This window comes from Myotis brandtii, unplaced genomic scaffold, assembly GCF_000412655.1.
Source record: "Myotis brandtii unplaced genomic scaffold, ASM41265v1 scaffold89, whole genome shotgun sequence".
NCBI classification, from domain to species: domain Eukaryota; kingdom Metazoa; phylum Chordata; class Mammalia; order Chiroptera; family Vespertilionidae; genus Myotis; species Myotis brandtii.
In genome coordinates this window covers 3,180,652-3,192,640 of record NW_005371645.1, presented here as the reverse complement: position 1 = coordinate 3,192,640, position 11,989 = coordinate 3,180,652, and the positions used below count along the sequence as shown (strand labels likewise).

General features: G+C 44.1%; 1 protein-coding gene across 2 annotated transcripts in view; it reads left to right on the top strand.

The window, feature by feature from the left end:
- SHQ1 (SHQ1, H/ACA ribonucleoprotein assembly factor) overlaps nt 1-11,989 on the top strand; it is a 104,157-nt gene that overhangs the window by 6,432 nt on the left and 85,736 nt on the right. For both annotated transcript variants that reach the window (XM_005885070.2, XM_005885071.2), the window contains exons 2-4: nt 3,828-3,892; nt 6,131-6,253; nt 7,504-7,664. In XM_005885070.2, coding sequence (XP_005885132.1) covers nt 3,828-3,892; nt 6,131-6,253; nt 7,504-7,664 — 349 coding nt within the window. The remainder of the gene's footprint in view (nt 1-3,827; nt 3,893-6,130; nt 6,254-7,503; nt 7,665-11,989) is intronic.

Here is an 11,989-nt window from a genome sequence, read left to right as displayed (position 1 = left end):
TGGAGAGTTAGAAACATCGATGAGAGAGAAACATCAATCAGCTGCCTCCTGCACACTCCCCACTGGGGATGTGCCCGCAACCAAGGTACATGCCCCTGACCGGAATCGAACCTGGGACCCTTGAGTCTGCAGGCCGATGCTCTATCCATTGAGCCAAACCGGTTAGGGCTGGATCATGTTTTCTTATCCATTCAGCCACCTTACGTTCTTTTGATTGGAGCATTTAATCCATTTATGTTTAAGATTATTGATAAGTACTTGTTTGTAGCCATTTTTATTCTTTATGCCTGTGTTCCTTCTTCCCTTTCTACTTCTTTTTAAACTTTCCCTTTAGCATTTTTTGCATTGCTGACTTGGTAGTAATAAACTTCCTTAACCTTCTTTTGTCTGTGAAGCTCCTGATTTCCCCTTCAATTTTGAATGATAGCCTTGCTGGATAGAGTATTCTTGGATCCAGTCCCTTGCTTTGCATCACTTTGTATACTTTCTTCCATTCCTTTCTGTCCTGATGTGTTTCTGTTATGAAATCATTTGATAATCTAATGGAAGATCCCTTGTAGGTAACTTTCTGTCTTTTCCTTGCACCCCTTAAGATTCTCTCTTTGTTGCTAATGTTTGCCATTGTAATTATGACGCATAGTGTTTTGGGTCTTTTTGGGTTCATCTTGTTTGGGACTCTTGTGCTTGTGTGACTTTTCTTCCCCAAATCAGGGAAGTTTTCTGTCATTATTTCCTCAAATAGTTTTTATAATCCTTGCTCCTCTTCTTGTCCTTCTGGCAACCCTATTATATGAATGTTGCTTCTTTTCATGTTGTCCCAAAGCTCCCTTAAGCTGTCCTCTTGCTTTAGAATTTCTTTCTCCAGTTTGTGTTCAGATTGCGTGTTATTTCTTACCCTGTCTTCTAACTCGCTGATTTGGTCCACAGCTTCTTCTAGTCTACTGTTGAAACCTTCCATTGTGTTCTTTATTGTAGCTACTAGAGGCCCAGTGCACAAAATTCGTGCACGAGGTAGGGGGTCCCCTCAGCCCAGCCTGCACCCTCTCCAATCTGGGACCCCTGGGGGATGTCTGACTGCCGGTTTAGGCTCAATTCCCAGCATCGGGCCTAAACTGGCAGTCGGACATCCCTCTCACAATCCGGGACTGCTGGCTCCTAACCGCTCGCCTGCCTGCCTGATTGCCCCTAACTGCCCCCCCCCCCCGCTAACCTGATCACCCCTAACTGCCTCTGCCTGTCAGCCTGATCGCCTGTAACTGCCCCGCCTTCTGGCCTGGTCGCCTCTAACTGCCCCCCTGCCAGCCTGATCACCCCTAACTGCCCCCCCCACTGGCCTGGTCACCCCTAATTGCCCCATCCTGCCAGCCTGGTCGCCCCTCCCTGCTGGCCTGGTTGCCCCACGCAGCCTGCTGTTCGGTCGTTGCATGAGGGCATCCTGATCAATTTGCATATTACTCTTATATTAGTATAGATATCATTCTTCATTTTGACTTGATTCTTCCATATGTTGTTGATTTTCTCATCCAGCCAGTTTAGAAACTTTATGACCATTACGCTGAATTCTTTCTCTGACATATTGTTTACCTCCATTTCATTTAATTCCTTTTCTGACGATTCCTACTATCCTGTCTTTTGGGGTTTTTTTCTTTGTCTCCCCATTTTTGCGGTCTCTTTTTGGTCCTGGGCTCCCTGTTTAGGGTCTGAGGGGTTGAAATCCCTAGCACAAGCACATCAAACTCAAAGGCTAACATGGATCAAATAAGGTTTAAGTTTGTTTGGGCCGCAAAAAACACAAAAGCTTCAATTTTCATAGAAACATAGGTTTATTTTGATAGACATGCTGAATACAAAGAGCTGAAATAAATGAGTCATCGTTAACATGAAATAGAACATTTTAATAAAAATTAATATTTTTTCTTGAACATTAACTTAGCAGACACCGAATAACTGCACAAATTAATAAGCGTAATGTAAATAAACCTATTTTTTTTGTTCTCTGAAAGCAAAATATTTCCTGTTGCGTACACCAAACAAGTCAGTCCAAGACTAATTACATGGCGGTTGGTTGCTAAAATATTCACTGCTAGTATTAGTGGAGAGAAATGGTGTGCCTGCATGTAAGGGAAATGAATGCAACATGATTATAGTAATTAGTCATTAGTAAATGTTGTAGTTCATTATTAATAATTAGGTATAACAGGACATTGTAAGAATTAAGATATGGAATTTTTATTAAAATGTTTCTGACATACCGTTATATTGGCTGGGCCACAAAAATATTCATTGTGGGCTGCATGTGGCCCATGAGCCACAAGTTTGACATGCTTCCCCTAGCGGGACTAGCTAGCCTGGGGGCTGGGTCTGTCTTGAGTTTCACACCTTTATTGTCTCTGCTCTGAGTTGTATCTCCTTCTCCCACAGTCTTGTACCTCAGTTGTCCTCTTCAGATTCTCGAGGTTGGCGGGCGCGGGTACACAGTTCCTCTGGTGTGGGACTCTGTGAGAGGGCCCAGAGCCCTCTGGCATGCAATTCACTCTGTGGCCCCAGCACCAAGGCAGGATGGTGCCCTAGGTCTCTTTGGCAGCACAGTTGCAGTGTGGTCCTGTGACCTGTGGCTGGGCACACCAGTTTGCACCAGCAGCTCTGACCTGGGCCGGGGGTAGGACGTGTGCCAGGGAGACAGCTCTATACTGGGACCAGGGATGGAGCAGGGTGTGGGGTACCCCTGGCTTGCACTTACAGCGTGGGGACCTGAATCATGGGTTTGGGCTCTGGCGAGGAGGCGCCCCTCAGGAGGTCTCTCTGCTATGCACTCACTGCAAATGTCTGGGACCCATGGTATGGTATCTTGGCTGCTCACTGCCTGGGCACTTGGCAGTGGTGGTTCCACACAGGTTATGTCTGGCAGGTGGCTCCCTGTACAGGTCCAGGGGTGGTATCTGAGGTCGGTGTGGATGTTGACATGGCTGCACTCTTGGCCTTTGTTGCTCCCCTCTACAAGATGGCGTGGGTTTGGTGCCAAAGCTGTGCTGGCCTGGGAGTGTGTGTGTCGGTAGCCCGTCTAGGAGAGCCCGATCTGCCAGTCCCCGGGATTCCTGAGATAGCTATCTGTCCCTCTCTCAACCACACACATACCACACATGTCCACACACACCCCCTTACTCCTTTACTCTGTCACACTCTCTCCTTCCCTGCTGTCCTGCTGGCCATCATGTTTGAATTCCCTGTAGTCCAGACTTCTACTTTAGAAAAATTATTTTAGGGCCTCAATGGAAGACTGACTGAACCAGAGTAAAACTGGAAACAGGAATCAGTTCATTTCCTTTAGTATGAAAGAAGAGAAAATCTCCATATAGTAATTATAAGATTTGAGAAAAACATTTTTGTGTGTTGTTTTTTTTAAGTAGTAATTTGCCCAATACAAATAATTGGTTTTGTTGTTTCTTTATTGTTTCCTCTTACCCCTCTTTTTTGGTAGCCAATTAGTCTACTTTTATTGGACCCATGCTGTGTGAGGCACCAGGTATATAAATAACTCATTCATTAGGGAGGTGGAAGTACTGTAACAGTGGTTATAACTATATTTATTGTGGCTTTCCTCTTTAAGTATCTATTTTATTGATGAATAGTGGGTATTCAGACAGAGAGGAGTCATCTCTAATTTTTTTTTTTATCTTAGCTAGGAAAGAAGTCGGTTATTTACTTTGTAAAATGTTAAAGAAATGTTGAGGGATTTCCTTTTTAAATGGTTGATAGTTTTCAATGTATACTGGTCATTTATACTTTGTAATTTAAGGGCTTCATGAGATGTTATATTAAATTTGCAGATTAACTCTTCCTGGGAGAATTGTAGAAAATGGAAGTGAAAAGGGGTCCTATGATGCAGATAAAGGTATTTACTTTGGAAATTTTGTTAGTTTTGTTTTTTGGATTCTTCATGTTAAAGTAACTATGTAAAAATCTTTCAAGACTAGAGGCCTAATGCATGAAATAAGTGCAAGAGTAGGCCCTCGCAGCCCTGGCTTCGTCGGGAAGGTCATCTGGAAGGTCATCTGCATGGTGGTTCCGCTGTTTGGCCATTTGGTCGATTTGCATATTATGCTTTTATTATTATAGACTAGTGGCCTGGTGCACGAAATTCTTGCGGGGGGAGGGGGGTTTGTCCCTCAGCCCGGCCTTCACCCTCTCCAATCTGGGACCCCTCGGGGATCGGGCCTAAACCGGCAGTTGGACATCCCTCTCGCAATCCGGGACCACTGGCTCCTAACCGCTTGCCTGCCTGCCTGATCACCCCTAACCACTCTGACTGCTGGCCTGATCACCCCAGCTTCCCCCCTTTCTGGCCTGATCCCCCCTAACTGCCAGCACCTGGCTGGCCTGATCGCCTTCAACTGCCCCCCCCTGCCGGCCTGCTCGCCCCCAACTGTGCCCCCCTGCCGGCCTGATGGCCCCCAACTGCCCTCCCCCGTCGGCCTGATCGCCCTTAACCGCCTCTGACTCAGCCCCGCCATTATGGCTTTGTCTGGAAAGACGTCCGGAAGGTCTCCCAGAAGTTCTCCTGGTCTAATTAGCATATTATTCTTTTATTAGTATAGATACTGTGAGAACCTTTTAGGTGTATTGCAAGTGCAGTCTGTCCCTATCACTAAAGTTTTTCAGTGTCCAGTGCTATTATTCATGGATTTCTTAAAAATGACAATTTTTTTAGTCTTTGAAAGTATTTCACAGTATTCTTCACCATAAACTTAACACTCTGCTTGTGTGAGACAATAGACAACATAGATGATTTTAGCTGTGAATCAAATCTTTCTTATACAATTTCAAACTTAAAATTTAATTATATGTAGATGAGAAAGAAGCTGTTCATAGGTGGCATTTAAAGGCTGACAGAATTTTCTTCTTGTGAATGATAAGTCGTTCACTTCAGCTAGCTATGAAACTATTTTTTCTCTTTATATAAGCCCCTGTAGTTTGTTACTGGATAGGAATAAGAATACACTGTGTGCTCTTATGTAATTTGCCCAGTGAGTATTTATCTATTGGCCTTCATGAACTATGGAGAGGGAGGAAAGATGGGATGACAGTGTTAAGTGAGAAAGTTCTATCCAATAGTTTAATGTAATTAATGTGACAATGAAGTATAATGAAACTGCCTTCCTAGGTTTAAATCTGCTTTTAATTGCATATAAGTTGTACTACATTTTTAAAGGACACAGAACTTTAGGAACGTTGCTATATGTGGAAATATTTTGGGTTAAGTTGTATTTAATATATTTGGATGAGGTTTAGTACACTGAAAGAGTAAAATGTTTTAAAATATAAGAGTAGTAAATAATGTGATGAGTTCATAGCTGAGCCTAGATAGATGAAGTTTGATAAACCCAGTCAAGGAAAGAAAAGAAGTACATAGGTATAATTTATATCTGCCTTAGACTGACTTTAGGAATGTAGCTCTAGGATTTTATTAAGCCTAACTGCTTTTTGTGTAATTTTGAAATTGCTGCTATTCTCTATAGCAGTGGTTTTCAACCTGTGGGTCACGACCCCTTTGGGGGTCGAATGACCCTTTCACAGGGGTCGCCTAAGACCATCGGAAAACACATATATAATTACATATTGTTTTGTGATTAATCACTGTGCTTTAATTATGTTCAATTTGTAACAATGAAATTGGGGGTCACCACAACATGAGGAACTGTATTAAAGGGTCTCGGCATTAGGAAGGTTGAGAACCACTGCTCTATAGGATAATGTATCCTGATTTTTTGCCTCCCTAGTCCAGAAATAAATTTTATAAGTAGCTGCTATTACCTTCTCAGGCTATTGAGTTTTGGACTTTTTGACTTGGACTTTTAATATTATTAATAGTTAGGGTGATATTGCAATAAGACTAAAGCATTCTGCAGCTTTAACAAATTAATTTCTTGTAGTGGTGACAGCTGAATTAGTGGTTCTGAAAAACCCTGTTGGAACTTTCCTCATTGATTTTTAGTCACTAAATTTATGTAAGGCCATAATTTTGGAGCTCTATAAAATAGAATTATATGTAAACACATATATTACATAGATGTATTTGTGATGTCTTTGAATATTTTAATCTTGTTAACCATTAAACAAATTTATGTTTAAGGAATTTTTACCATTCAGTTGCCCAAAGAAACTCCTGGTCAGCATTTTGAGGGGCTGAACATGTTAACTACGCTTCTGGCACCAAGAAAATCCAGGACTGCAAAACCACTTGTGGAGGAAATAGGTATGTTTATTGCAATTGGAACAAAAAAAAAAAAGGAAGAAAGAAAGAAAAGAAGAATATTTGGAATGTTGTATGTTTTCAGGGGAAAAGGGATATAGCAAATAGGAGATTGGAGAAAATACTTTAGGTGACAAAATAAGGAGGTTATGTGAAAATAGCTCATTTGGCAACATATAATTTAAAGACATAAAGAACTCCATTGAACCAGTAGGTCAGTCATATTTTTTAATAAATTGAAATAGCATCTCTGTCTTTGGCAAAATATTGGCCACTTGAGCTAAAATTAGAAGTGTACAGTTCAGTGAATTCCATGAAGTTAATACCACCTAAGACTACAAATGGAACATTTCCAGTACCCTGGAGTCCTACCTGGGTCTCCTCCCAGTTATTTCTCCCTCCTCCTCTCCAAGGTACCCACTGTCCTCAGTTTTGCCTGTTTTTGAACTGTATATAAATATAATTTCACACAGTATGTGTTCATTTTTGACTGGCTGCCGTCACTTAACATTTTTGTGAGATTTATGCATATATGGCTGAGGTCTGTTTGCTTGTATTGTATTTACTAGAGGTCCGGTGCAAGAAAATTTGTGCACTGGAGGGGGGTCCTTCAGCCCGGCCTGCCCCCTCTCATGGTCCGGGAGCGGGCCTAAGCCGCAGTCTGGCCTCCCTCTGCAGGAGGCAACTGGGCTGATCAGGGGAAGCACTGTCCCTATCACCCTGCTGCTGCTGCCACTGCCGGCCTCAGCAGCTGTGAGGCCAGAGCCCCGGGCCTCGCAGCCACCGGGCTCACGAATGCCTGAGCCCCAGGCCTCGCAGCCTCCGGGACTCATGGCTGCCTGAGCCCATGGCTGCCTTAGCCCTGGGCCTTGCAGCCTCTGGGCCTCACGGCTGCCTGAGCCCATGGCTGCCTGAGCCCATGGCTGCCTGAGCCCTGAGCCTCGCAGCCACCGGGGCTCACGGCTGCATGAGCCCATGGCTGCCTGAGCCCCGGGCTTCGCAGCTGCTGTGGCTTTGTCTGGATGGACATCCGCCCTAATTAGCATATTACCCTTTTATTAGTATAGATTGTTTATACATCCTATCATGGGTGGGTTGTGGGTTAGATCAATTTTTTTGGCTATCTAGTATATGAATATTCTTTTACTGTGTTTTGGTGCAGCACAGGCAGTCATTTTTTCTCCATTTTTTTCTTCCCTGAGTTGTACCTAGGAAATTCAGTATTTTAAAAAGTTAATTTTTAACATATTTAGGTGCTTCTGAGGTTTCTGAGGAAGGAGTAGAAGATGATGATGAAGACTTTGATTGGGAAATTGAACAGTCCCCCTATGAAGAGGTGTCAGAAGGTGCTCTGCACCCGCAGGGCCACTATGGATTTGGAGGCCTGCGATCAGGAGTATTTCAGCGGTTACAGGTATGCTGTCTTCCCAGAAGACCTGGGCATCTAGGTTTTACCACGTAGATATTATAGTCTCAGTTCTGCTCATCCTGGGAGTTTGTTTGTGAATGTTATAGAAGGTGACCTGTTTATAGCACAAAGCTCAGCTCCTGTCTGCACACACGATAGGTGCTCCTGCCTGTCCACTGCACGGCTGCTCTGCCCATGCTCCGCGCGTCCAGGTAGATGATGCTCTCCAACTCTTTGTTCTGCACTTGGTTCACAGTTCTAGACATTAGGTTTTAAAACACAAAGTGGAACCCCATCTCCTTATACTTTTAGAAAGCTTTGTGTTTTATATGAAAGTCGTGCTTATGGCCTGATACCTCTTCCGTTTTACAGATAAACTAAAGGCCTGGTGCATGAAAATCGTGCACTGCGGTGGGGGAGGGTGATCCCTCAGCCCAGCCTGTGCCCTCTCACAGTCTGGGGCTCTTGCAGTCTGGGACCCCTCGCTTCTTATCGCCCGTCTGCAGGAGGCGGTAGAGGCTTTCGCCACTGCCGCTGTGCTCGCCAGCCGTGAGCCCGGCTTCTGGCTGAGCCCGGCTTGTGAGAGTGCACTGACCACCAGGTGGGCAGCTTCTGCATTGAGCATCTGCCTCCTGGTGGTCAGTGTGCGTCATAGCCACTGGTTGTTCTGCGATTCGGTCAATTTGCATATTAGGGTTTATTATATAGGATGTTCCTGGTGAGAGTTTTTTTTGTTGGATCAGATTGTTTAGTTTTTGGTGTACAGTAGGCACTTTTGTCTCTTTACTCTTGATGGGGATTGAATGTAATCTCTTGTTAAAACCCAATTATATGTCAACTAGAGGCCCGGTGCATGAAATTCATACACGGGGTGGGGGGGAGGTGAGGAGGGTCCCTCAGCCTGGCCTGCACCCTCTCGCAATCCGGGACCGCTGGCTCCTAACCACTTGCCTGCCTGCCTGATTGCCCCTAACCACTCGCCTGTCTGCCTGATTACACGGGGTGGGGGGGAGGTGAGGAGGGTCCCTCAGCCTGGCCTGCACCCTCTCGCAATCCGGGACCGCTGGCTCCTAACCACTTGCCTGCCTGCCTGATTGCCCCTAACCACTCGCCTGTCTGCCTGATTGCCCCAACCACTCTGCCTCCTGCCTGATCACCCCTAATGACTCGCCTGCCTGCCTGATCGCCCCTAACCACTCACCTGCCTGCCTGATTTCCCCAACCACTCTGCCTGCCTGCCTGATCACCCCTAACCACCTCTGCCTGCCTGCCTCATCACCCCTAACTGCTCGCCTGCCTGCCTCATCACCCCTAACTGCTCGCCTGCCTGCCTCATCACCCCTAACTGCTCGCCTGCCTGCCTCATCACCCCTAACTGCTCGCCTGCCTGCCTCATCACCCCTAACTGCTCGCCTGCCTGCCTCATCACCCCTAACTGCTCGCCTGCCTGCCTCATCACTCCTAACCACTCTGCCTGTCTGATTGCCCGTAACCACTTGCCTGCCTGCCTGATCGCCCCTAACTGCTCGCCTGCCTGCCTGATCGCCCCTAACCGCCTCTGCCTCAGCCCCCGCCACTGTGTCTTCGTCCAGAAAGACATCTGGAATGACATCCGGAAGGTTGTTAGGCTGTCCGGTCTAATTAGCATATTATGCTTTTATTATTATAGATTAGGCTAAACAGGAATGGCATCACTTTCTCTTCCTCAAATAATGTAGGAAATTTGGCTTCATTTTAGGGTATCTAGGAATATTGAAATGAATGAAATGGAGAGGAGAGATTTTGGGATTACTTTGTAATAATGGTTTTATAGAAAATGTATTCCTAGAATGCTGTGTGATGAAAGTGCTAATGAACCACTCACTTAGGATCTTAACTTTTTAAAAAAATATATATTTTATTGATTTTTTACAAAGAGGAAGGGAGAGGGATAGAGAGTTAGAAACATCAATGAAAAACATCGATCAGCTGCCTCCTGCACACCCCCATCTCCCACTGGGGATGTGCCCGCAACCAAGGTACATGCCCTTGACCAGAATCGAACTTAGGACTCCTCAATCTGCAGGCCGACGCTCTGTCCACTGAGCCAAACCAGCTAGGGCAGGATCTTAACTTTTTTAAAATGAAAGAAACATCAATAAATAGTTTCTTTGTTTTATTTCATTCCTGTCTGAGTAGAGAATGCTAAACCTGTTGGAATGTGGTTTATTATAGTAAGACATATTTGAGTTTACCAAGGAAAGGTAAATGACCTGTACTGTAGTCCCACTTCTATCTGTGTTTTAATTTGGGATGCGAGGTCACTTACTTGAGTACAAGAAAGTTTCATTTCCTCTTTCTAAAGCAGAGATAACTTTGTTCACCTCTTTATAAGGTATAATGCCATGTAATTTATTTCTAGGAAGTTTAAGGAGATGCTACATTGTGTAAACTCTTTGAGAACAATTATAAGATGCTGGAAAGACCTCTGCCCTTGAAAAAATATAAAATGCTTTCAAGATTTATTAAGGGAACAAAATTGGGATTTACTTAGGAGCAAACAATGTTGATGAACTTTTTCCTTAAAAAACCTGTGACACTTTTCTGCTGAATTATGATCTCTCTATTCTTTCCCTAATTACATTCCCTGATCATCTTGAGGTAGTAAGAATGGAGTTAGTTTTTACTACAGCAGAAAATAGAGGAAATGGACAGACCTCAGCTGTTTGGCTGAGAGCTAGTTGTCAGTCTGTCTGGGGCTTGCCTGCCTAAAGCTACCGGTGAGTGAACACAGAAGCCATGCAGGCTAAGTGCAGATCGTACGTTCGGACTGAAAGTGTTTTTTGAAGCCAGGGAACCTGGTTTCTTAGTTGCTGCTGCTGTTGAGGGAAGACCTTTGGAAGGGATGTGCCAGGAGGCTGCGAAGATGCAGGAATGCCAGTGTGAGCCGCAGCAAGTCCCCATTAAGTCCAAAGTTCTCACATCTATTAAAATGTTCACTAAATAAGTAATTTTGGTTGATTTAAGAAAAGGGTTATTGTGAAATATTCTTTATATCCTTCGGAATGTCTTAACTAATGTACCAAATCTCTAGGTACCCATCACCCAACTTAAAAGTAAAACATTACCAGCATAGTTGAAGCCCTTGTGTGTCCCTTCCTGGTTGCTTCCCTATATTTCCCCGCAAAAATGAACATTGACTTTAATGTTTATTGTTCCTGAGCATTTAGCTTGATTGTCTAAAATCATTAAACTGTTCCTCAGATTTTAATGGAATGAACATTGGTATTCTAAACAGTTTGAATGCATATTTTCCTCAATGTAGGGGGAGAAGAAGCTGTACATATGGCAAAATTCTAAGGGGTGATATAAATAGTAATACCACTACTCATAAAGGTGTATAACTCCACATGTGTAATACTGGAATCACAAAAAGTTCTGAAACAAAAAGTTTTTTTAAATTTAGCTTAGTGGCAAAACCTGATCTGAATGGATGTTAGTCTTTCAGTAGTTTTTTTTCCCCCACTTAGTGTTCAGATTCAAAATTTTGCTGTAGAAACAGTAATGAATTTGAATATGGGGTGCTGACCCAGACTTCCTGGAGGGTTTAAGTAAAATATGGCATGTATGTGTACTGTAGTACTTTTCTGAACTCTTCAAAGAGTTGAATCCTGAAGCTAACCCTGGAGCTCCAGGGGCTGTGGGTCACAGCTGACTGGGACTGGACCGTGCAGGGCTCTGGTGCCTGCCGGGGCCACGTTGCTGTTCCATCATGGCATCATTGCTGTTAGAGCCGCACATTTTACCAGTGGATGCACCAATAGACATAGGCAATCTTTAAAGAATAACATGTGTTCTTACATGTATTAACTTAGAAGACTTTGCTTTCCTTCATGACAATGAGGAAATATCAGCACTTTAGAAAATGATGTGAACCAAGATACCAAGAATTAAAGGCTGCCCTCTTAGAGGTATTCAGGTAGATGTGTTTTATGAGATAGTGCTACAAAAATCTACACTAATAAAAGAGAAACATGGTAATTAGCGTACGACCGCTACCCTTTTCATTGGCTAATCAGTGAGTATATGCAAATTAACTGTCAGCCAAGATGGCGGCCGGCAGCCAGGCACTGAAGCGAGCAGGGAGGCTTGCTTGCTGCAGACTCCAACGTTCGCTGCCTCACTTGCCAGCCTCTCAGCTGCAAGTCTAAGCAACTATATACTATGTTGCAAATAAGAAGCTAAACAAAACCCCAGAAACGGGCTTCCATTCAGCCAGGCTCGGACCACAACATTGTATCTATGTTTTCAGCAGCGAGGCCTCAGAGCTAAAGCTGGCCCAGAATAAAAAA